This window comes from Candoia aspera, chromosome 5 (assembly GCF_035149785.1).
Source record: "Candoia aspera isolate rCanAsp1 chromosome 5, rCanAsp1.hap2, whole genome shotgun sequence".
In the NCBI taxonomy this organism is placed as follows: domain Eukaryota; kingdom Metazoa; phylum Chordata; class Lepidosauria; order Squamata; family Boidae; genus Candoia; species Candoia aspera.
This window is the reverse complement of record NC_086157.1, coordinates 60019058-60045374: the sequence shown is the minus strand read 5'-3', so window position 1 is coordinate 60045374 and position 26317 is coordinate 60019058. Positions and strand designations below refer to the sequence as shown.

The 26317-nt window shown below is 39.6% G+C and overlaps 3 protein-coding genes and 1 long non-coding RNA gene across 4 annotated transcripts in view; 1 reads left to right on the top strand and 3 right to left on the bottom strand.

Moving 5' to 3' along the window:
* BRWD1 (bromodomain and WD repeat domain containing 1) overlaps nucleotides 1–7640 on the bottom strand; it is a 77214-nt gene extending 69574 nt beyond the window's left edge. The window contains exons 1-5 of the mRNA XM_063305349.1: nucleotides 7324–7640; nucleotides 7039–7097; nucleotides 6885–6914; nucleotides 6643–6702; nucleotides 1476–1626 (exon numbers count right to left, since the gene is read on the bottom strand). Coding sequence (XP_063161419.1) covers nucleotides 1476–1626; nucleotides 6643–6702; nucleotides 6885–6914; nucleotides 7039–7097; nucleotides 7324–7477 — 454 coding nt within the window. The 5' untranslated portion in view covers nucleotides 7478–7640. The remainder of the gene's footprint in view (nucleotides 1–1475; nucleotides 1627–6642; nucleotides 6703–6884; nucleotides 6915–7038; nucleotides 7098–7323) is intronic.
* A 2219-nt stretch (nucleotides 7641–9859) lies between these two features.
* Nucleotides 9860–10827, bottom strand: LOC134498932 (uncharacterized). Its single transcript, XR_010068075.1, has 2 exons — nucleotides 10496–10827; nucleotides 9860–10165 (listed from the first exon to the last, which is right to left on the bottom strand). It is a non-coding gene; the product is annotated as an uncharacterized LOC134498932 (long non-coding RNA).
* Nucleotides 10828–11155: 328 nt separating this feature from the next.
* On the bottom strand, nucleotides 11156–17421 carry HMGN1 (high mobility group nucleosome binding domain 1). The gene is made up of 6 exons (XM_063305348.1): nucleotides 17181–17421; nucleotides 16663–16683; nucleotides 16517–16546; nucleotides 16383–16433; nucleotides 13093–13224; nucleotides 11156–12163 (listed from the first exon to the last, which is right to left on the bottom strand). The coding sequence occupies exons 1-6, from the start codon at nucleotides 17193–17195 to the stop codon at nucleotides 12116–12118; spliced, it is 297 nt and encodes a 98-aa protein (XP_063161418.1). The 5' UTR covers nucleotides 17196–17421; the 3' UTR covers nucleotides 11156–12115.
* Nucleotides 17422–17621: 200 nt separating this feature from the next.
* Nucleotides 17622–24771, top strand: GET1 (guided entry of tail-anchored proteins factor 1). Its single transcript, XM_063305343.1, has 5 exons — nucleotides 17622–17986; nucleotides 21611–21776; nucleotides 22519–22586; nucleotides 23180–23294; nucleotides 24092–24771. The coding sequence occupies exons 1-5, from the start codon at nucleotides 17864–17866 to the stop codon at nucleotides 24163–24165; spliced, it is 546 nt and encodes a 181-aa protein (XP_063161413.1). The 5' UTR covers nucleotides 17622–17863; the 3' UTR covers nucleotides 24166–24771.
* The last annotated feature ends 1546 nt before the right edge of the window (nucleotides 24772–26317 follow it).

Below are 26317 nucleotides of genomic sequence, written 5' to 3'. Positions count from 1 at the left end.
TTTTTCCTCTCAGAAGTTTTAAATGATTGATTTAAATACACTGATTCAAATGTAATCTGATACAAATGAGGAAACAGGACAACTTTTGGATAAGAAATTCAAGACAGAGAAACTGAAGAAACAGCCACTATATTAATATGTTCAATTTTCTTGTAAGTTTGAGGCATACATAATACTACTTCTGTAAATTCTTTCTGCTGGTTCTTCTCATGAATAGCTTTTAATTCTGGATAAGGAGACATTCCAGTGATTAAGTTAAAGTTAGTTGAGATCTAACCAAGCCAGGCAGCAAGAGTTCCTTATAGAAAATGTTTTCACATGAATATGGTGCTTGTTTTCAATCTAACCATGGTTAAAAGTCACACTTCACTGGGCCTTAAAAGGTATTTGGTAATAATTCACAAGAAAGCAAAATAACGTATTTTACACATCTTTTATACTGAACTAAAGTGATTCAACTACTATTACCGATTTCTTTCATGGTACATAAATCAAGAGGAACATGTAATTAGGAACGTAAAGTTTTATGAAGAAGTCCTAGTATGGCAGAATTAGATGTTGCAAAATGGTCTCAAGGTTAAAGATTGTTGTTGTTTTCCTTCTTGTCAGGACTAGGATACTGCCATATAGATATCTACAGGCTTCCTCCCTAATTCAGACATCCGAGAGCAGATGCATCTGCCTTTGATGAAAATACATAAAAGGATAGAAGTATTAGCCAATGGAAGAGATTACTGGTGCACATTGGACATTTCTACCGTTGTGCCTGGGCTGTGTAGACTGGACATACTGCAGCTAAGGACCAAGAAGAAGCAAAGAGGATCTAAAAGACAGATGAAGAGTGGAGTGACTGGTGGAAAATACCACAGCATTTGGAAAGGCAGACCAGATGTCAGCAAAGACAGCTTGATAAAGGTGCTAGAATTCCAAGAAGCTCTGAAAAAAAATTATTTTACCCTCTTTCCATTCTTTTCTATAGGCTAAAAGCAAGCCTAAAAAGACAAAGTACTGAAGCTGTCTAAAGGAGTGAGGTTGTCAAAGTCGGGATAAGGAACACCTGTGTGAATTAGTAAGGAAGGGAAACTATGAAAAACTCTATATGGAAAGTCTTTACAGTTTGTTTAGCTAAGGGCACTGTATATAGTAAGCACAAATTATTTACCAAAAATCACTATAACAAGTAACTATCACAACAATTTAGAGAACTCTGTGTGTATACATGTTTGTATAAAGTTTCTGTCACTGTTTCTATGCTTCAACACTAGAAAATGTCACAAAGCAATATAATGAAATGTACTGTGTCTACAGAAGAACAGAGTATACTCAAGCTGAGTAGTCCTGACAGTTTTCATTAAATAGATAAGGACATTTCCTAATTTGGAAAACTGAGATGTGCACTTTTGCATATACTAAGCTCAGACATATTTGACTAGAATTTAATGAAGCATGCAATATAAAAAAAAAACTGGATATACCTTTTGCTGTACGCAGCAGGGACTGTTTCCCAGCACCCAACAATGAATTCACTCTCGGAATGCTGGGTGGAATCTCCTTATCCAGTATAGGGCCAATTCGCTTGCAAATTTGCAACAAATGATCTGGAGCCACATGTTTGTTAGATAATACCTAACATGAAAATAAGATTAAAACTTAAAGTTAATATAACTTAGTAAGATATTGTTTACATGATCTAAATATTTTAAAAACATAATATTTATTCCTTATTAGACACACTTGATATTGCACATTTTATCCTGTTAAGAGAGCACCACTTCACCGCTATTTACATCTTTATTTATTTGTTTATTTGTTTATATATTTATCCGATTTGTCCTCGCCCATCTCCTCCCTTCGGGGACTCTGGGCGGTTTACAGTAATCAATTAAAACAACAATTATAAAAAACACAATATAAAATTACAATAATCAATAATATAAATACAAGTAAAAAATAAAAAAGGTCAAGTGGCACAAGAATCTAAAGCAGGCCAAGTGTGGGAGGAGTGATCTATAGCAGCCATCCCCATGTAGATCTATTCCCCTCTCCGCCCCAAGCAAGGCAGCAGAACCAGGTCTTCAGACTCCTCCGAAAGGCCAGGAGCGATGGGGCCAATCTCACCTCCGGAGGCATCATCTTCCATAGGGCAGGCACCACCGCAGAGAAGGCCTGCTTCTTGGACCCCGCCAAACGAAGTTGTCTTAGAGACGGGGTCTGCAGCATGCCCTCTCTGCACAATCGGGTGGGACGGGGAAGAGGCGGTCCCTCAGGTAACCTGGCCCTATGCCATGTAGGGCTTTAAAGGTGATAACCAACACCTTGAATTGGACCCGGAAGCAAACTGGTACCCAATGCAGCTCGCGCAGCAGCGGTGTTACATGTGCCCTTCTGGGGGCACCAAAAACAGCTCGTGTGGCTGCATTCTGGACCAGCTGAAGCTTCCAGATACTTCCAGATGTAGAGTGCATTGCAATAGTCTATATGAGAGATAGGGTGTGAGTGACTGTTCCAAAGGCCTCCCGAACTAGGAAAGGTGTAACTGGTGCACAGCACGTAGCTGCGCAAAGGCTCTCCTGGCCACAGCTGCCACCTGCTCTTTGAGCAGGATCCGTGAGTCCAGGAGGACCCCCAGATTACGCACGGGGTCTGTCTGGGGCAGTGTGATCCCATCCAGAACCAGAGATGATAATGTCCCAGATACGGAAGAACCATTAACCCAAAGCCACTCCGTCTTACTGTCATGATCGCCGTTGCGATGTTTGCGACATCGTAACGGCTCGCATGACAAAGCGCAGATGCGTGTCAATGACTGGAGAGGTGTGGGCGATAAACCGGACAAAGAAGGTAATGGGTTTGGGAGATCTATTGAACAACAAGGTCTCACCACCCGGTAATCGACCATTGACACCATTGTCAAAGAAATAATCAGGGCGAGGTTCGGAAGGGCACGGCCGGCTTTCGAGGAATATCGAAGTCTAATCGCCCGGTAATGGACCATTACCTCGCAGGAAGATAAACGGAGCGATGCCCGGGGCGAATGGGGCTGGACGACCTCTCACCTATCAAGTCTGGATGACCTGTCACTCCGTAGAACTCGTGGGGCACACCCGGGGAGTGTGGGGGTGGAGCGCTGTTTGGCGCGAGACTATTTAATTCAACTTTTGGCGCACTTCCCTCACTCTCAGCTTTTTACTGGTGTGCATTCTATTCTAAATAAAAGCCAGAGCTTAAACTTGATTTAGAGTCTGAGTCTTTTATTTAGTCTTAGGCATTCCTTACACTTACCAGGGTTCAGTTGAAGCCTGTTGTTCCCCATCCAGACCCCTACAGCCCCCAGACACTGTGAGAAGGCAGTCACAGCATCACTTACCTCACCCGGGATGGAGATGTACAACTGAGTATCATCAGCATATTAATGATACCTCACCCCGTGGTGACGGATGATCTCACCCAGCAGTTTCATGTAGATGTTGAAAAGGAGCGGAGAGAGTACCGAACCCTGCGGCACCCCACAAAGAACGGGCCAAGGGTCGAACCTCTCGTTCCCTATCACCACCGACTTGGACCAGCCCTGGAGGAAGGAGGTGAACCAGCGCAAGACCACGCCGCCCACCCCCAACTCCCTGAGCCGCCCCAAAAGGATACCATGGTCGATGGTATCGAAAGCCACTGAGAGATCAAGGACCAAGCCTCACACCTGGAGTCTAACTCGGAGCAGATCCAAGCGATTTTGTCCTGCAGATGCTCAGCAAATTCCTCTGCACGGCCCTGTAGGTGGGTCACCGAACCCACCTTCCCCAAAAGGGATCGAGTGATCTTAAATAGGGCCGTCGGGCGGCATTCTGCAGATGCAATAAGAGCGGAGAGGTATTGACACTTTGCCGCTTTTATCGCCACAAAGTAGGCCTTAATAGCAGCTCTAACCTGTGTTCAGTCGAATTCAGTCTTTGTCTTCCTCCAGCGGCACTCTAGGTGTCTCTTAATCCTCTTCAGAACCCTCAACTCCTCCGTAAACCACAGGGAGTGCCGGGTTCGATGGGGCAAGAGAGGCCACACAGGCGCAATCCTGTCCAAGGCCCCAGCCACCTCCCTATTCCAGGCCGCAGCTAGGGCTTCTGCTGGACCGTGCAGATCACCAGATATAACCCCCAGTTCCTTCTGAACTGAAACTGTTTCTAACCTTCAATTGGGCAAAATGGAGCATCATAGAGCAACAATTCTTGAATCAAGGTACCTCAAATGGGCTACCTTACAGAATGCATCCAAAATCAGGGACCCATTACTCCCATGGGATTGAAATTCAGCAAAGTTGTGGCCACTTAAGTGCCACAGTGGTCAGCTGCGGTCAGGTGACTGTCATTTCCAACACTCCCTGACAGCTTCCCACAAGCCAGTGGGGAAGCCAGCAGGAAGTCTAAACTCAATCATGACTGCCGATGCTCCCTGCCAGTTTCCCACAAGCAAAGGCATTGGGGAAGCTGGCAGGAAGCTGCAAGTCTAAGGTCAGCAAGCAGGTAAGTAGCTGCTACCAGGTGGGAGAGGGAGCGACGGGGTACACAAGGGGCGCGGCATGGGTCAGGGAAGGTACATGAGAGTGCAGCACAGGTCAGGGAGGGTGAGGGGCAGTGAGGGTGCACAGGGGTGCAGTGCAGGACACGTGTGCAAGGATGTAGTGTGGGTCGGGGAGAGTGTGTGGGGATGTGCGAGTGGCCAGCGCAAGTGCAGAGGGACTGGGGAGGCTTCGTGGGTGGGGGAGACTTACCCGAGCAACCTGCGACCTTCCCTGCCAGCTTCCCCATTGACCTTCTCCCTGCAAGCTTCCCACAAGCAAAGTCAGCGGGGAAGCCAGCAGGAAGTTGGAAATTGCTCCCGCACCCACTGCTTTTTTGCCTGTCATAATTCTGTTGATCTGTTTAGGTAAGTAAGTATCTCTGAAACAATGACCCAACTGAAACAATGAGCCAAAAGGTCATGGGTTGTCTAATTATTTCACAAAACCCCCCAAAAGGTATTTCAAATCAGTCTGGCTATAATTAAACAGAACAACTTCAAATTAATTACATGGCTAGTTGCCTTCTATCAGAAATACTCAGAATACACAATGGTAATGTAATACCAGAAGCCAATAGTCACTGCTTTTCACTACCATACCTACATAAAATCAAGACCAATCATACCCCTGACAATCATACACAGAACACTTGCGCTAACTCTGAAGACATCCCAGAGGATACCCCTTCAAGGGCACTTATCAGCAGGTCAGAAGACTTTCTTTGCTGTAGCACTCTATTAAACCTCTGCCACTGCTTACTTTAATACCTTTCTGACCAAAACTATTTTATTTTCTAAAACTTTTCAATTTACTTCATATGAACATGTTTTCCTATCTGGCCCTACTATTTAAATATCAGTGCTTCAACGTGACACCTTAAGGGTATGAACCTTTATTTGCTTTTCATATCAAAATGAACAGTTAAAATTGCTTCAGAACCAGATCAATTTACTTAAGTGGGAAATACCCAGTCTCCTGAGAATTTTCTGTCTGATAAAACAAACTATTACATTTACTATTCCTGCAACTTTAATGTACTATAATAGTCAGAGGGAGAGACAACAAGAAAGTTCAGGATTAAGAATCTACTACATTACTTTAATTTAGTACAATTATTTATTTCTGAGGACAAATGCATGGAGCCAAATGGTAAACCTCACAAATGTCAGAGATACATATTTCTAAGCATAAACTACTACAGCCTAGCAGTTCAATTTTATGTACTGTATTTTATATCGGAAATCCTATAAAGGCAAAGAATCTTTAATTTCTTAATATTTTTAATTAAGGTCTCATTATTTAAAAAAAATGCTCATAAATTCAAAAAATAAATGAAACCAGTGCCAAACCCCAGCACACAATAGCTATACAAGCTTCAATGTAATAAATGAATGCTTAGTACATCAGTGGCATTTGCTTAAAACATGCATTTCATAAGAGAAAATACACCATGTAGTAGAAATATTAAATATTTAATATTTAAACTGTGTATCATTTGGAGGAGAGAAATGGAAAGATAGAGAACACTAGAGTGATTGGGCCTTAGCCTCCAATCAACTCACTAGGCATCCCTTTCTCCCTCTCAAAGCCTTAAAATCCATGCAGAGATATTCAGCAAGACTGCTAAACAGCACACCTTTAAAACAAAGGATCTCTTAAGACATCCTGAATCCTCAACTTCTTCAGTACAAACAAAATACTGAATGATCCAGGCTTCGAGTGAAAATAAAACCCTTATCTTCAAAAGCTTAGAAGTCTAAGGTAACCACAAACAATAAAAATCCTTGTTAAACTAAAATTATTTAAGAAATTTCTGAACAAATCAGAAAGAAAAGCCTCTTTTCCTCGTTCTGAAAGACAGGGAAGCAAAAGCATCACTGCTGATACATTTTCACAACTCATCCTGTGTGTGACACTCTCTCACAAACCCCACCTCCTTTGTGATGACAACATCCTCTGTTTGCAGTCCCATTTGTTTTTTGTTGTCTAGCAAAATAATTAACACTTCACAGTAAGTAGGATGATTAATAAAGTAAATATGATTAACTTAATAAATGGACTTTTAATAGTTTTCTAAACTAGCTGTATCTCACCAGGTCTTCATAACTTCTGCAATGCTCCTTTCCTTCCCAATCCAACCGTTTAGGAAGCAACTACAGTTGAAGGGGAAAGAAGGGGGAGAAAGAAAAGACATGTTAAAACTATTATCGATGCTTGCACTGATGACCTACCACTTCACTCTTGAAAAAGACGTGTCTCTAAATAAAATCAAGAATTATGAGTAAAACTGAGTGTCACAAAAGAAAAGTAAAATTTTAAAATAAGTCAAGCAGACCTGGTACTGTTCCAGTTCTCGCACCAGCACCTGCAGGGGAAGGAAGAACCACATATTTTAAAATCAAAAAGCGCCGCTGCTGGCCTAAGTGAGGGGGGCACTCTGAAGACTTACTGGGGTTAGCGGAAAAGTAGGGTACTAATTCAGAACTCACCTCTGCTGCTTTTCTACAAGGCCCAGCGCTCAAGAAGCGAGCTATGAGGAAATACAATTCTGCGAGCGAGAGAGAGAGAGAAAGAGAGATGAATCCAGAGCTGAGCTCAGTTGGGGGAGGGTGAAAGAGGGGAGGGGGTGGGAGATCCCCTTAGGTGACTGTAATTCATAATCAGGATCACGAGTAAGATGGCGGCGTCGGAGGCGCAGGGAGCTGAGAGGTTGGTCTCGTCCACCTCGCAGATTCCTCGTCCCCTTTCGCGGCGGCGCTCACTTTTAGTTTTACCTGATTCAATCAGCGACAGAGAGAGACCGCCAGCGGCCAAGGCAGAATTGGAGGCCTTCGAGAGCTCGGCCATTTCCGTAGCGGCCGCCGTTGCCAGAACGAGATTAGGATTCAGGGCTCTGTCTGGCGCGGCGGCCCAGGCCTGGCTCGACATAATCCTGCCAGCGTTCCCCTCCCCCTCCGCTCTTATGTGTATGTATATCTGAGGAGGGACAGCGATCCGGCGGGCGCGCGCGCGCTTTTTTGTGCGCGCCACCCTAGCCGCTGCGTTTCAGATTCATCTCTTCCAGCCCCGCTGCTGCCATTGCTGCCGAGAAACCTCACACGACTCTGACGTCAGCGGGCCAAGGAGAGCCGGAGAAGGCGGACGGGAATAGCAGGGGGGAGCAGAGAAAAGTAGTCCATCTCTTCTGTAACAAATGAAAAGGTTGCCTAGAAAGACACAATCCTACCCGAGGTTGATTGGCTTTTCTTTGCTTACACTGTGTAGTGGGATGAGGCACCTTTCACAAGGGGCAAAGTGAGAATCAAAAAACCGTGTGTGGGCTAAACGCGGAAGGAGATGCAATTAGTTCGTCTAATGTAAACCACTTCAGAGAGGGAGGAGAGAGCAAAACGAGTCGTAAAATGTACCGGAGCTGAAGCTTTTATTGTGGCTCAGGGAAGCGACAGTGGTTTTAAAATGCATTTCATTGTTTTTAAATATGTATTTATTTGGAAGCAAGATTTGCTACTGGAGGCTTTATTTCCAGCGGTGTGGGAACTGCTTTGAAGTATCACCCTCAAAAGTGCGACGCTCATTCGAGTTGTCTCTTCTCATTTCTAATAAACCGGTTTTACCAAAATGGGTTGCACTGAATATTCAGCAGTATAATCCCAAGAAAACCTGCCATAGATTACAGCCTCCTGTTACCCAAGATTGTGAGACTCTGTTAGAGAATTTAATATGGATCGATATAAGAAGTGCAACTTGTTACCATTAATCCCTTTATGATTGATTATAAGAAAAGGCCATTATGGTCACTTTAAACAGTCTCAGATAAAGAACAATTTTGAGTTTAAAATGGTGCTTGAGAATTATTTGAAGCCAAATCAGTCTGGGTTTACTCAAATTCAGGGGCATACTCTCAAACAGAATCCTGTTATTGCACCATATACTATTTTTTCAAGATTACAATTTAAAACACTTTAAATTCAAAGTTCTGCAGAGCTGATCTGAGAACAATCAATTTGGAAGAGCAAAGGGGTTCAAAGAAGTGAACGAGGATTTTGCTACTAGTAAACCTAGTATAATATTTACCTAGAACTATTTAAGAAGCAAAATCTGCCCACATCAGATCAAGAGTTTTAGACCCCATTTTTTTCAGAGCTCATAACTCTCTAAGCCTGACTCCCACAATATTTTTTCTGGATTACAGAACTTGATAAAGGAAAGAATCATAAAATACAGCTTTTAAATCCTGATGGGTGCAAGAATAATTTCATCCAGGGATCCTTTCATCTTAGATGGACTGGATTCTGCTGAGCTGGTGAAATCTGCACTTTTACAGAGTTACCATTGAGCAATGTTAACTATATTTCATTAGTCTGTTTCCTTGCTCTCTACCCTCTGCCATAAAACATTAAACCGGATAAGGGTGGCATGCTCTGTGACTGTACTGTAACAGGAACAAGCTTCATGTGGCAACAATTGTCCAACTGTAAAACATGTAGCAGCCTTAAAATATTCACGTTTTATTTTGGTAAGATGCATAAAATAGCACCAGGTGGATACTTACAGATGTGACTACCTGCATTGCAGCATTACTAACAAGATGAGTGACTGACATTGGAGTCTTCAGGATCCAAAACTCATGCATAATAAAGTGACTCATTACAAATTGCGTCTCTTAGTAAAAGCCGGGCAATTCACAGGGTCAAAATGGAGATTTATCCAACAGGACAAAATATTTTCTCCAGACAGAAGCAGAAGAATGCAATTAAGGACACATAAAAGCTATTTTCCTGAAGAATATCTAGTTCCACATTTTATGACTTGGTCACATATTACAAATTTAAGTCAAGTAAAATTAAATTCACATTTAATTTTATTTTTAGCCGTGAACAAATTTATTCTAAACAAAGCACATCTTGCACTTCCCTACCTTTTCATAAAACTATATTGATCTGGGAGATTTCATATTTTAAATTTGTACAGATATTTTTCATGCCTTCTGCTTTCCAGTGAAATTGACAAAGCTATGAAAAGCTATTTTACCAAAGTGCATTTAGGCACTAAGATTAAAATTCTACCTTTTCTTACTATCACTGATGCTATTCCAAAATAGTCTTGCAATGATCATCACTCAAAGATCATTGAGTGGCATTAGATCATCACTCAAAGCATGGTAATGCAGGGCACCTCCTCCCATGTTATATTCCAGATAAAAGGGAAACCTGAGAAGAGAGGGATTTGGGAAGAATAGATGGAAGGACAGGTCTGAGGAAAACTTCAAATGTGAACATAGGAAAATCTCCACCTATCAGAGTGACAAGATTATGAATTTATATTTAATTCCAGCAGAGGCAAATACTGACAGCCTACTGAAAAATCCAAGGTACAAGGAGTCATCTTGTAATATAAGCAAAGAACATACTTTAGCAAAGGAAACCTGAACTGTAATATTAAGGAAACCACTTTACAACCCCTTATGTTCTTTATAAGCTAATTTGATTTCTTTTTAAACAGTTAAATAAGGAATTGAATTAACTTTTAAATAACATATAATGGGTTGTAAAATGCCTTCATCCCTTTTGTGTTTTAATTGTTCTATCAACATAAACCAGGTGGATTAACAAGTAACTAATATATTTTATGAGGGACGCGGTGGCGCTGCAGGTTAAGCCGCTGAGCTGTCGATCGGAAGGTCGGCGGTTCGAAACCGCGCGGCGGGGTGAGCTCCCGTTGTTAATCCCAGCTCCTGCTCACCTAGCAGTTCGAAAACATGCAAATGTGAGTAGATCAATAGGTACCGCTTCGGCGGGAAGGTAACGGCGTTCCGAGTCATGCTGGCCACATGACCCGGAAGTGTCTATGACAACACCGGCTCCAAGGCTTAGAAACGGAGATGAGCACCGCCCCCTAGAGTCGGATTCGACTGGACTTTACGTCAAGGGAAACCTTTACCTTTACCTAATATATTTTATAAGATACTGATTCAATAATCTATATCTCACTGTAAGATGAATGTGTTGATCCTTTGACACTCCACTTACTTTATATCCTAGGAGATTTTTCATCACTGAAAGATTTATGCCTTAGGGAACTATGATTATACCAATTCGTCATGAATAGCCGATGAGACTGATAAAAATAATCATATATATTTCAAGTGGATTATTTTGGTAAGCTAATCACAGTCAAACAGAACACGTCTACAACTACTGTATCTAAAGGCGACGATTGTGGGGACAGGTAAAGAAAAATGGAATACCAATACCACCTGTTTTTTGTTTTTTAATTGTCAAGGCAGAACCAAGGCAGACTGATGAGTTCTCCTTCCAGGGCAGAGATCTTTGCCCGGCCTTCTCATAGGAGTTAAAGCTTTTCTGGTGACTCTATTCCTATAACTTATATCTTTCACCACCACTCCTCTTGCTAGATTGCAGAAGTCAAAATCATCAGTATGATGATTCCCTATGGAGACTACTAAAAGTAGTAGCAGCAAGCATTTATGACCTCACATTAGCAGAAGTAAACTTTAATGGTAGCAATTAACTGACTTGGGGAAAAAATAACTCTTTTCAATAATTATTACATACAAGCTGATTTAGAGTCAAGTTGAAACTCTAAAAATATTAATACCAATATTTTATTAGATCATAGGATGAACCACAGACATTAACTATGCATACAAATTTTTCTTTCAATAATTGAATGTAAACCACAAGTTATCACAATTTCTTTGATAAACCATTCAATTAGAAAAGTACCAGTGTCTCAAATACTGCCATGTGAAGTTATATCTAATTAATCAGAAAATTTATACAGCACGCACTACATACCGAGATCTTCAATCTTTCACAACATATTACAAAACTGTTGAAAAAATAAACTACAACTGTACTACGAAAAATAACTCTTGTCATAGATAAACTTGAAAGCGAGATCAAGCATCAGGGAATCATTCTATGGCTAATGAACTGGGGCTTGTGAATTTTTTTTCCTACTTGTCATAATGTCAACATTTTACTTGTCCCAATGCTTCTCTTATACTTTATCAAACTATCCCTTAGTCTACAGAACAAATAAGCAACTTATTTTCTACTGGCATAGACTTAAACATTGTTTTCAATTAAGAGCTAGAAATTTAAAGAAACAATCCTGTATTCATTAAAACTGAAATCCTACATAGAAGATAAATTTTGAGTTGCCCACCCTGGGCTTGTGGAATGTTAAACCTACAATCCTATGTATACTTATTGAATTAAGTGGGACATGCCTCTAAATAGACGTCCACAAGATTGCACTGTAAAGTAATAGATTTGAAAATACTCCTTCATGTAACATTCCATTAAATTACTGGTTGTATAGAGAACAGATAACCAGTACATGATTTTTATTTCATTTAAACAAGGCATTTACACTCCATTATGTTAAAAGAGGTATGGGGGAAGACATCCTATTTTAAAAAATGTGTTTGCTAAAACTACTAAAAAAAATTGCATTTAAAAATAGTTGATAAAAATATTCCTCTGGATTGTACAAGACAGTGGTAAGAGAACCACTGATTAAAGACTCTGTATAAAGATGTTACTCAGATTTTTCTTCTTTTTCCCCTGCTGTATCAGATACTGGGTCCTGAAAAAAGAGAAAACTTAGTAGTAGTAGTACTTATTTTATTTCCAAGTTCAAAATTAAAAGCACTTAAAATGTGTGCCAAATTTGATATACAGGCCCAACAGAACTTTTATACCATGGCTAAGATGTATTAACTCATTTTAATAACTCACTTAAAATTTCTGTTTTGATGCAGCCATTATAGATTAACATGTTCAATCCTCATGAGAAAAATATGTTATAAACTATGAAACACAAACAATAAACATGAACAATGAGCATGCATCCTTGAATTTAGAAGATTTATACATTATTATGCTGTTCCATAACTTAGAGCTACAGTCCGAGTAGTAACACACTTCCAGTTTTCTGCAACTCTTTTCTACTATCAAGAAAACCTATCAATTAGTGAAGAATAAACTAGAGAATTAACATTTCATTATATTCAAATTAAATGTAGTATAAAAATGATACGTGGTTGATTTTTTGAGGAATTGATCTATATGGCCTGAATATCCAGGCTGAAAACTGTCTAGTTCCCTATGCTCTTAACTAGGAATATTAATAGTGGACATAAGTCAAATCTAGTTTTTTTTCCATCAAAGGCATATGATGGAAAGGAGACAGCAAAAAGAGGACAAATTTACCAAACCCTAGAGTAAGTCCCCACTTTTTGAATCCAGAGTAGAAGTTTGTGCCATCTCCAACTTTTGAACCCCCTTCTTCCTCTTTCCTGCTGCTCCTTTCCCCCAGTAAGCAAATATTATGACACTATAAATTTTTGAAGTGTCCTCACATAGATCCATACAGCAGACTGCAAGGATAATGTAGGATGCATCTATGTACCATTCTTTTTGGAGGTGAAATGAACATATCTTTTTTTAAAAATCGAACTACAAATGAACTAAAAGAAAGAACAGAGAATATCTATCAATGCTTGTCACAATTACCTCCTCACTTTTTGCTTCTCCATTTTCTGCAGGCAAGTTGTCCTTTATTTCTTCTTTGTTAATATCTTCAGTCTGTTTCTCTTTCAGTCCCTTTTTCCCTTTTGCTGAACCTTTCTTTTCCCCAGACTTATCCTTTAGTAATTCAGAGTACATAATCAGCAACTAGGCTTTAAATAATTGATTTCTCAGACTAGGTAGATTTTTATTTCCACTATATTAAACATTTGAAAAAAAAATTACAAATAACTTAAAAAGAAATAATAGCAGTTGAGATCTTGTACAAGTTTGTATACATCTAATCCCTGAACATTTCCAGCAAAATTGTTTTGGCAATTCTAGCTCATTAGTTGATATTGCAAGTTAGTTAGGTAAAAGCATCAATACTTTTCCTTAAAATAGACAAGAATTGGATAATTTACATTTTTAATAGGTATTAGGTATTTTTTTGAGAGAGCCAGTTTGGTGTAGTGGTTAAGGCATAAGGCTAGAAACTGGGAGACTGTGAGTTCTAGTCCTGTCTTAAGCACAAAGCCAGCTGGGTAACCTTGGGCCAGTCTCTCTCTCAGCCCTGGGAAGGAGACAATGGCAAACCACTTCTGTAAAACCTTGCCAAGAAAACTGCAGGGACTTGTCCAAGCAGTCTCAGAATCAGACACAATTGAACTGATTTTAAAAAAAGGTATTTTGGATATAGCTCAAGATATATTAATTGCAGCAGAATTTAATCTCTTTGAATGCTGAAAAAGCCTTTAACATGGTTCAGATTAATTTTCTAAAGCAAGTTATATCATTGCCTAACTTGATAGAGGTGGTTCAACAATTTGGAAAATATTCAGGTTATAAGATTAATTATGAGAAATCTAATTTGCCTCCTTTGGAATCTGATATATCAATAGATCAATGTAACATATTGGGTTTTGTCATATGATCAGAATACATTAAATGTTTATAAATATTTCCAAAGTTGTAAAAATAATACATCAAATATCATTGAAAATAATTCTCTGGATATTAATAGTTGGATTAAAAATATGTTAAGTTGGTGAGGTGATATTACTGTTACAGTATTAAAATATGTATTACTCCTAATTTGACGTGTATTTTAAGAGGAATTTTGATGTTAATTCTAAATAGGTTTTAGAACTGCAGCTAAGTTTGTTATTCAGATTGAAAGACTTCTAAGGAAATTTATATGGCAAAATATACCAGTAAGGATTTCCATCAGCTAAGTTGAGACTCTCTCTTGAAGGAGGTTTTAATTTACCAGATTTTCAAAAATACCATTTGGCATTTATTTTATTATCTACATTTATGTGAAATGAGAATTTAACTGATTATCAGTTTTATGGGCTTTATAAAGCTTTATAAACACTTTGTAGATGTTTATTTGTGTTTCTTAAGAAGCCTCCCACAGGAAATAGCATCAGTTATACCAATACTAATTGTAAAAAGTTAATAGAAATAGTACTTCATATCGCCAAGAGTCCCCTGATGGGAGGAGATGGGTGGAGACAAATTAAATAAATAAATAAACTATATATTTCTATTCATTCCAAGTATAGATTTGCAATACATAGGCATATTTAAAATTTGTATTTTTCCAAATAAATCTCAAGTTTACCATACTGATGAGTCTTTCAACTAATTTTATTGTACAGCAAATTCTGCTCCTTTCATTGAAAGAGAAACAAAATATCTGTCATGTACTGTAACATTTATATTTTATCTCTCAGAATTTAGGAAGAAATCTTTTGTAAAATCTTGCATTACAGGTAGTCTTCGACTTACAACCATTCGTTCCGCAACCGTTCAAAGCTACAACGGCACTGAATGAATGGTGGTTACAACCGGTCCTCAGAGTTCTGGCTGTCCCAGCACCCCCATGGTCAAGAGATCACCATCTGGGCACTTGGCAACCAGCTCAGATTTACAACTATGTGCAGTGCCCCGTGATCATGTGGTCGCCATTTGCAACCTTCCCTGCCGGCTTCCCGAGAAAGTCAGTGGGAAAGATGATGAGAAAGGTCACAAGTTGCTGGTGTCCTAACAGTCAGGAACCACGCTGAGACAAGGAATAGGTCTCTAGTGTTTTATTACTGCTACATTAGACAGAAAATCCTAACAAACTGAAGAAGCGTGAGAAAAACCCAGACAGATAAACCCCAAAAGTTAAGGTGGGTCTGATCTGTGTCTCTTTGAATGGCTGCTTAACTCCTCAGTACTACGCATGCGTTTTCCCCCCTGGATAGGGGCCCCCTCCTGCTCACCATCAGTACTCATGACAGCTGGGGTAAGTCTCTCCCACCTGCTCACCCAGCCCCTCTGTGTTCACACTGTGCCGGCCACTTGCGCACCCTCCTGCACCTGACTTGGTTGTGGGAAGCCAGCAGGAAGATGCCTTGCCTAACGACCATGGATTCAGTTAACAATGGGAACTGCGACTGCAGGGATTGCCGTTGCTAAGGAATGAGGTTGCACTTTATGACAGCATTGCTTAGCAATAGAAATTCCTGTCCGAACTGCTGTCATAACCACAGTGCGGTTGCACTTTAGGACAGCATTGTTTAGTGATGGAAATTCCAGTCCCAATTGCCATCTTAAGTCAAGGACAACCTGTACATTACTACAGTAATAATGTAATAAAATCAAAACTTTCTTCACTACCTTATCATAGGTATATGCCTGCAGCTAAGTTAATTTTTTTTTCTCAACATGCTAGGAGTCCATGCAGTATCATGCTTCTCAGACATTTGATCCCAGGCCTGTAACATGTTTATCATTAGGCTAGATCTTAAGGTCTAAAAGCCTATGATCAATGCATTTTTATAGATGGGGAATGATTCAGTGTTAAAAAGTCAGAAATGTAGAGTCTGAATTTTAGGATTCAATTTTAATTAAGAGCTCTTGTTCCTTTTTTGCCCATCACTAGTGTTAAAATTTAATGCCTGAAAAGTTTTTGCCTGCAGTGGGTGTAATCAATTGGTATAATATTCTTGCTGTGATGACAGGATTGTTACAAAAATTTACAAAGGTAACTATCAACCACCGATTGATAACCCTAATTCTAAACCATTGGGTGGTGTATAAGTTACTTACCTGTACTATAGCATTACTAAGACAATTTCTGTTGAACATAGTTTTATAATTTGAAAAGTTCTACAAAGCTGAATCACCCTCAGATTGTGATGGTGATAGCTAAAGTGCATATTTTTAAATCATTAGCCAGGTTCTAAAGCAGATCTCAAATAACTTAATAAGCTTACTTCTCACCACAAAAAATAAATCCTTACCTTTGAAGTGGGCTTTTTTGGCTTTGATTCAACTTTGGCAATGGCAGGTTTCTGAAAGAAAAAAGACTACGTGCTTATTATGCCTCCCTCTGTCTAAAATTTACAGTAGTAAGTCAACTGAAATTTCTACTCACAGCCGATAGTCGTGCTGATCGCCTCTTTGGCTGGTGCAAAACAGAACCACAGAAACCTGAAGTTAATAGCCTGCTCAGTACCGCCTACATAACCTCCTTCCCTCCTGTTCTATTACTACCCCAGCCAAGCAACAGACAACACTCACCTCTTCTTCAGCAGGGTTCACCTGCAATGAAACAGTTAATCGTATTAAAAAACGCGGGGGGTGATATCGCATGCGCGTAAGAACAGACTGAACCCATTCCAGGAGGAGCGGTGACGTCACAGGGTGCACGCCCCCTTTTCCACCACCGCGTCGGGATCTTTAAGCGGAGGCCGACTCGTACCAACGGCCACACAAAATTTGAGGCGGGATCGTGCGCGAGCTTCTCGGAACGGTATCGGAGCTTCCGAACCACTTCAAAGGGGGGCGAACTCGCGGCCAGTAATAATCTCCAGGTCCCCCACCCCCTCTTGGCTCTCTCCATGACCACAGAAATACTGGGCCTCGCGCCGAAGTCTCCACAGAAAACAATCCCAATTTAAAAAGAGAACCCGCTGGCCTTATTTTTTAAAATAATATATATCGATCATAAAGAAACGGAAGGATTAGGTAACGGAATGAGAAAGAGAAGAGACTGCGTCCTTGACGCACGTTAACGTGTGCGCGCGCCCGTCGCCAACCTTTCTCTTCGGCATAGCTGAGTAAGCTGCCCTCGGCTTTCCTTGTGCTTTATGTTTTGCCCTTAGCGTCAGGCAGCGCGGGCGCTTGTTCTTACAGCCCCAGCGGTGACGACTGCCAGTTCTCACTCCAGCCTACGGGAGCCGGACTCTCACTGCTGCGCACAGACTCTCTGTTGCCTGCCTGACACCCCCCGCCCCATCCCAGCAGCGCCAGCGGCACTGCAACAGGATCCAGCCGGATTGAAGGGTGGGTGGGTATGTGCGCGCTCTTCTCAGCGCCGCCCTCCATCGACTGGGTGTGCTCATTCCTATTGGCCGCCTGACTCGTAGGACAGCTTTTAAACCTCAACAGTCGGCCCCATCTGCAAGGCCAGATTTGCCCCTTTGAATCCGGTCTACCTCGGAGATGCGGATCCCCCCCTGGGCGGATCTAACTGGGGCTCCGCCCATTTGCAGACGTCACAGCAGAAGTGTGACAAATGGCTACGGCATCTGCGCAGTGTCCCTGGACGTTTTCCGTGCGTAAGACGTTAGTAGGTTTACAACAATAGGAGTGAGACGTCGCCGCGCGGCGAAGATGCGCGCTTGCGCATTTTTGGCGGGTGGATGCCAGCCTCAATTGATCTCTCGATCACGTAATTATTGCAGCGTTTCTCTTTCTCCGCACATCTGTAACCCGAGACATGACTGAACTACGTGTAGAGGCGAAACATTCGACGACGGATGGAGGCGCATGGCTCCTCGTACTGAGCTCCGTGTTCTTATGCAACCTCCTCAAAATCCTCCTGCCCTCCTGCTCTTCCATTGTAAGTGACATCGCTGCACCGGGTTTCCATGGCGACCGCCTCCGATACACTCTTCGATCTTCTTTTATTTCTCAGGAAAGGGAAATTATTGAGTTGTCCCCTGCGGAGGAGATGCACGAGACAGAACATATCCCTCCCCAGTTTTACTCAGCCTTACATTTAATGTGGCAGCACTTCCCAACCTAGTATCCTGCTGCAAGTCCAAGAATTGCCAGCTTGCACTGCCACAGGGAGTTGTAGTCCCAGCACAGGTGTAGTTGGGATTGATGCAGAGAGCATCAGAAAATAGACTGATTTTGTGTACAATTCACAAGGAAATATCCATTGGATCCTGATGTTAATGCAGAGCAATTATTTCAAGTACTTTTAAATGTTATACAGTAGTTTGAAGAAATCAGTTTTGCTGTGGAGTCCATCCTCCTCTATGAATCAAAGCATTCCCCAAAGCTAGCTTATCTAGCCTCTGCTTTTGACAAGAAAAAAGGCAAGGGAGTCCATGACTTCTAGATAACTAGTTCCACAGGTGACTTTCTCTTAGTGTTAAGGAGTTGTTTTCCTAACATTTACTTGGAATCTGCCTTCCTGTAACTTTTATTTATTGTTATATCAGTTTGTATGCAACTTTCCAAAGGCTCTGACTGACTTACAGGATAGGATTAAACAACAGGATTAAAACTGATAGAAAAGCAACCTGATGTACTAAACATTTGGGGATAGCATGTTTTCTGTTATTCTTGAGTGCTCTCCTAAAGAAGCATGTAAACAACTCCTCGAAAATGTAATAAGTAGAAGTGGTCCCTCAGCAAGCATTCTCTTCCAGATTTTACCAGATGGGCTGATTCAGCTTGGAGGAGGTAGTCTTACAGATAGTTGAGTGTGATGAAATTCTAACTCTGGAAATAAAAACAAATGTTTCCAAGTATTGCAATCCGAGAATGGAAGGATATTTTTGTGATATTAAATAAGTTATTAGCATTTCCATTAAACTAAGACTCCATAAGAAAAAAAGATTAGAAGCAAATGGGAAGCCCTATGTTAATATTCTCATATGATAAATGAGGGTCAAGAAACACATAGCCAATTTTCAAGATTCTGTACCTAACCCTATGCTCATAGCAATAAATCTGTCTCCTCAGAATCTTGAAAATCTTACTTTCTAAATTATAAACTGCTGAAATAGGTTTGATACTAATGCATGCTAGCTTTAAAGATGGTAATCAGCACCTTGAATTACACCCAGATACCATCTGGCAGCCAGTGCAGCTCCTGCAGTAGAGGTGTTACATGGGTGAACCTCAATATGCCCATAAGTACCTGGGCCAATGTAATGATCTGTGAGAATGACCTTGGGAGACAGGAGGAAGAGCCACAGCCTAGACAAAGGTCTGATAAAATTTGAGTCTGAAGGAGGAGAGGTGACAAAAGCATCTCAGGAGGGACCCTCCCTAGTTTTTGGGAGAGTAGAAGTGAAGGAAGGGAGGGGTACTTTCAGACTTGCAACATTCTGATACTGTAACCTTACAATAAAAACAGCTAGTACTCCTAGTTGTGCTTCTTGCCTGGACTACTTCACGGGGCTAACAGCCACTGCACACTGAACCAGATGATGTTTCCAAATAGTCTTCTTTCTACAATCTCTGTTCCCTCTAAGGTGTGCATGTGCGCACAGTAAAAAGCTGAGTGCACCCAAAATAATAAATTTAGACACCGTAAAACTCCAAACACCTTGGCTTAACTGCAGCAGTGAGAGTCACTCAGCATTGCTATGGGATGGACTTAGGGGAGTTCTCTCAACTTCTGCCACCAGTCCAGAAGAATACCACAATTAATGCTACTGAAGATCCTTTGACAGGTCAGCAGAACCGGAAGAATCATATTCTCCCTATCCCGGTCCCACCAAAGGTAACTGACAAGAGCAACCAGTGGGATTTTAGCCCCATATCCAGGCCTGAACCCTGACTAAAAAGGGTCTAGAACAGGGTTTCCCAAACTCTGAGATGTATCTCCCTTGGGGAGGTGCAGACAGAGTCCAGAGGAGGTGTGAAGAACTTTTTAGTTACATTGTTACAGTAAATCCACCTTTCCCAAAGTTTCATTGTATTTTCATTATTCATTTGTGTTCATTTTGGTGTTTGGATTTTTAAGGGAGGTGTGTATGTTGTGATTACACTAAAGGGGTGTGTGATGGCAAGCAGTTTAGGAACTCCTGGTCTAGATAATCTGTTGTTCTATGCTCTGCCCTTTGGAATGATAGCAAATGGATCTTTTTATTTTTACTGTTTAGGGCATTTAAAAAATTGAAAGTCTACACATGAGGTTTTAGACTTTGAATGAAAAATAATTAAGGTCTTTCAGTGATTGCTTGGAAGGTTCATGCAAAGATTTAAAAGGAGATGGAATGTATGTATATTCTGAGTTATTATGTACCAGCGGTGAATACATTTGCACTGATACCAAAGCAGAGAGTATGAAGTGTACCAAAGAGAACTGGGGATTATAATTTACAGTAATGAAGGTACTCTATAATAAGGTTGCCAGTCACAGTCATCTTTGAAAAGATATATACAGTATCTGGAAAGATAATGTATGAATATGACAAACATGTTTGCAAAGAATTTTGTAAGGATGTAGTTGTCAAATAAGAGTGGTATCAAGTGCATCTGGAGTTGTACCCATGTGACCTAGTCTGGCCTGGGATTCAATTATTTATTTGCCCTTATTTTATCTCCTGCTTTGGAAGGCAGATGGGTTGATTACCAGGGAAGAAGTAATCTACTTTATATTTTACTCAATGAAAGTCTGGTTGTATTATATCCTTTACTGTTTTACATTGTTGGTTGAGGCAAAGACTTATCAGTCTGACAATACATGTCAGGGCAGCCTCGCCTCGAATAAAACACGACTCACTAAGGATTTCCGGCTTTATTGAAATGGAATGCATGCAGAGAAAAAGACGGGAATGCGTGAAGGGTGGCAGGGCATCCTGTTTATACCCCGGCGGCGGACCTTGTCCCCCTCCACCCCCTATTGTCCCCCCAAACCAGGTCCGGATGGGGGATTAGCGTGGTAATGGGTTCGGTGATGGGTGATTCGGGCGATCTCCGATGATCCTCTTTGTCTTCTTGCCTTCGTCCGGTGCAGGTGCATCCCCCCGGGGTAATGGGTGGGAGTTCCTCCGATCTGCTGATGGTCTCCAGGTCCGGTCTGAGGTGCCCTTCTATTGTCCTGGTGATTTACTTGTGGGTTTGTGTGCTTAAGGGATGATGTGTGTGTTTAAGGGATTATGGTTCTCTCTTCCTCTTTCCTGATGTGCGTGTTCCCCGTTGTGATGCACTTATGCCTTGCAACGGGGAACATGACAATACAGGTGGGAAGACTTGACAACAGGTTAGTCATGCTAGTAATGATCTTTCTAGGGAAATTTGCTTTGAATGTTAAAAGGCTTTTGCTTTGAAACATGCTTCATTGCCCGTACCCATATAGTTTAGATTATTTAGGAAAATAATGAAAAGGTTCATTTATTAATGTTGTGGGGTTATTTTAGGTAATAACTGTAGACAATCATTTAAAATGGTGAAACGTGAAATGTGAATAGCCTTTTAGACTTCCTCTTCTCTTTATCAGATATCTAGGTTGCTACAAAAGGATGCTGAGCAGGAATCAGAAATGCGATCTGAAATTCAGAACATGAAGCAAGAACTTTCTACAATTAGTATGATGGATGAATTTGCCAGATATGCTCGACTAGAAAGGAAAATTAATAAAATGACTGATAAGCTTAAGACTCATGGTACAGATTTTTTTAATTATATTTGCATATAATAATTTTTTTGCCAGCTTTTTCCAAAGAAGTTGCCACTCTTATAAATTCTTAGCTAAAAAGCAAAATGTGGCTATATCAAAGTGCATTTTGCCTGTGGATTAAGCTGTATGCTGGTTCATCAATACTTTTCTTATGTGAATACTTCAGCTTTTTAAAGGAAGTAAAATTTATATTGCACTTTTAATTTATTGAAATTAACTATAGACTTTATTTTTAAAAAGCCAGCAGCAACTTTCCATTCAATTAATTGGAATAGCTTAGAGGTTTTTCTCACAAGTACAGTATTTGTGTGTGTGTGTGTAGGTAGATATACACACACACACACACACACACACACCAAGATTCAATTTATTTCACATGTCATACTCTTCAGTACAGCTTATCAAAATTCAGCACAGATTTTTGAAAGGATCTGATTTTGGTGTGATATTTCTATAGTTGTTGAATTTGTGGAAATATGTTCTAATAACAATATTCAGGTTTGGCTTTCATATATATAGTATTCTGTGTTCTTTTTGGGATTCGTGTTTTCATTTTGTTTGTTTGAAAAAAGACAAAAAAGTAAAGAAAAATAGATAAAATCAATGCTAAAGATATTTCTATTGAATAAAATCCTTTGAGTAAATTGGAATGAGTAATAAAATTTGCCATAAAAGTATCCCTTCTGTTTATATAAATCACACAGATTATTATTGTTTTCTATTAACAGTGAAAACACGAACTGCTCAACTAGCCAAAATAAAGTGGGTAATAAATATTGTGTTCTACATTTTGCAAGTAAGTAAACTTGAATCATATAAAGATACATCTTATAAAAATAAATACCTTATGCAGTGGTTTAAAACTATTAGTTAGTAATAATAATAACTGTACATAGAAAGTAAGATTAGAACTTTCCCCCAGAATTCTATCTCCTTGATGGGGTTGGTTTTCTATATGAACAGTGCTGTTTCATACAAAGAAACATTTGTTTGAAATAGTTGCAATTTACAATATGAAGACAGATTTGTGAATTAAGCCATAGGATTTTTCCTTTCTCCTGCCTCTCTTTTGAACAGCTAATCATATAATGTTGGGTTCAGTGCTGTGTACCCTGATGAGGCTGGCAAATAATGCCTTGGTCCCTTTTCTTGAAATGCAGGGCAAGATCTAGAATGAGGCAGGGAATAATAGCACTTCTGATGTTTCTTGAAGGAAAAGTTATCTCATGTAAGGCAAGGGGATTCATGGAAATGTATTTTTCACAAAGTGATATCAATAAGTTATATTATGTAGAATGAAGTAAGCTTCAGAAATATAGTTACTGTAATAAAAATGCAGTAGTCTTTGTTTGCACTTTCCATGCATATTTGAGTAATCTTTTATTTCAGGCTGCCTTAATGATCTCACTAATTTGGAAATATTACTCTGAACCAGTTACTGTGCTCCCAAGCAAATGGCTAGCCCCTTTAGAACGTTTAGTAGCTTTTCCGACAGGAGTGGCAGGTAAGGCTATTGCATATAAAATACTTTCTGGTCTTCTGTAGGGCTCTAATAACATCTTTCTTTCTTGATTTTAGATACATTACTCTAAGAATGTTCCCTTCAAAACTTTGGCCTATACTCTATATCCCTGTATCTATATCCTATAAACATATACTTAACAGGCAGAAGCATTCAGGTTAACTTTTCAGGATTAATTAATTTTTCATAGAGCTGGAAAAGTTCCAAATCCTAATGATCTTCTGCCTGTCACTGTAAATATGGGGCTAAATAAATCAGTGTTCTGATTCTAGGACAGTTTTCTGTGTCTGAAAGCATGCCCACAAGTTAGAGGTACCATAGTTCAAGTATTACAAGGGAAACTGCATATTAAGGAGTCATGACTGGCTAAATATTTAACATTTGGAATGTATTTCACCTATTAATCATAATGTATTTGGTTTGTTCCTTAATGCACCTTGAATACTTCTCACTGGGGAGAAGTTATATATCCCTTTAAAATGAAAAGTTGATATACTAAAAGCAGTTTGAGCAATTCCCACTCACTTTATGAAAATTGCAGTAAAGAAGGTAATTCTGGGTTATGTCCAATGTGCATAAAATCTCCAGATTTTACATTTTACTTGTTCCATATAATCATCTGAGTCAATAATTACTTTTTCCTAAACTCCCAAGGGCAGATTTCTTCTTTAATTTTGAACTACTTACTCAGTTTTGCAATGGAAACACTTTTCTTATACATATTAAATACATATGATTGAGCTACTAATGATTTACAGCATGCCTCTTTATCTTTTTAGGTGGTGTTGGAATTACATGTTGGTTGGTGGTTTGCAACAAAGTTGTCGCTATTATGCTTCACCCATTCAGCTGAAAAAGAAACAAGTCTCACTTTCAGCAATTTTGAACTCCGTCGTTTTTTTCCCCCAGTATGCTGCTATGACAGGAGATAAATATCAGTGTGAAAGACTACAAGGGTGCAGCTTTTAAGATAAAATAATAAAACAAATATTTAAAAATATTGTCTTCACTTTTATGGAATGAACAGTATTTGTGAATGTGCAACTCCTTAATTCTTGTTCACTTTATAGGCTGAATATTCGATTATTTAAATATAACTTCTGTTACAATCAACGAGTTGTGCTTGTTATAATACAGTAATTTCCTTCCATTGTTAGATGATGTGTAGGATATATATTGAATATGAAATGTTATTGTGCTTGACTTTATATTTTTTTATTAATATTCTCATCTGTTCTTCCTCTCAGAGCACAGTTTGCAAAAGAAAAAGAAAAATAGTCAAAATCATTTCAGGAAAACAACAGTACTTAAAAATAATAAATATAAAAATGAAAAACATTTTGAAGAATTTTTTCCACTTAGAATATAAAAGGCTTACTTCAAGAATTTTAAGTTTATAATGTATATTCTTTGGTACATTATCTTATCTGCACTTTTTTTCATTTTGCATTTTGCGCATCACTAAACATGTGACAACTGGGGAAGGCAATGGCAAACCACCCCACTATAGTCTGCCAAGAACACGTTGGCGAAAGAGGCATCCCCCCAAAGGGTCAGACATGACTCGATGCTTGCACAGGGGACCTTTCACACAAACACGTGGCAGCCCCCAGCTGACTGGCTGATCTCAAGCTGAACAGGGTCAGTCATTGATAGTTATTAAATAATGCCACCAACAAATCCCAAGATTGTAGGCAAGCCTGGGATGTCCAAAAAAATGTCCTGGAAGAAGGCAGTGACAAACCACTTCCATATTGTGGCTAAGAAAAATATGGATGTCCATGTAGTCAACAGATACTGTACTTAGTCTGAGGGAGGTTTAAATGTGTGAATGCTGGCTGTTTTCTGTTAACATATATAATGATAAATAATTTGTACATAATTCTTCTATTTTATTCAGTTGTGACTAAACTGAATAACATCAGGCCCATATAAGTTCCCTTTGCTGGCTTTTGTTCTTCCACTCTGATTTGTTTGGCTACATTTCCCTATTAAATTAGACCAACATCTGAAACAAGGATCAAACAATGGTTTCATACTGTAATTAACAAATAATGACACAGTCGCAATTCCCACCTCGGTCATTTATTTATTACTGTTATTTATAGCCTGCTTATGTCCAAGATGGTTTAAGGTAACATCAACATGTTTAAAAACAAACTATTGATAGAAGGGAAGATGATGGCATGTTGCCATAAGGAGCAAGTATGGACAGTAATGGTTAAGGAGATCATTATTTTTTTCACCTTCCTTTTGCTCTCAGTATTCTTTCAGAAGGACTGTTGATGCATGGTGGAAGTTAATACTTTGTCTCAATGGGCAACTTTTATATTTAAAACCATGGGGGATATCCATTCACAACATGAATGCCACAGTGATTGTGATCCACTGTGTAAATCGGTGAGGTTAATCTTTGCCACCTATTAGGATGCTGTCTACTACCCCAGTTTATTTTTTGCCTTTTTTTCCTGGACAAACACAAAACCCTGGGCTGTAGAGGCTTACAATCTTTATTTTCTGAATTTTCACCTGTTCCTTGGGGAGGAAGAGCAACAGAAAAAAACTAATTTTTTAAAAAATAAAGGGACTTCAGTTGAAGTACAAAAATAGCACATAAGAAATAAAGGGTGAGAGACAGAAGATCTGTCGGTATGGCTTAAAATATGTTGAATTAGAATGTTCTGCCTAATCACTTATGAATCATAGTTTGGGCAGTTCACACTTGGTGGGAAAGAAAGGCTTCAGGGAAATCTCATTTAGAGGTAGAAATTGATAAGCATAAGTCAGAGAATATGATTTTTTTCAAAAATTCTTAATATGCATGTAGATATAGAATGTGTAAAAAGTTCATTAAATGGAGTTCTGAACACCATACCAACACTTTACAAGTTTTGAATGTGGATTCTTAAATTTGAAAGAGGTACTTGCTCTGCTTGCTTCTACCAGCCTATACTTTCTTCTCTTCACTTGGAAGCAGCTTTAAGGAATGCTTGTGCTATTTTCCT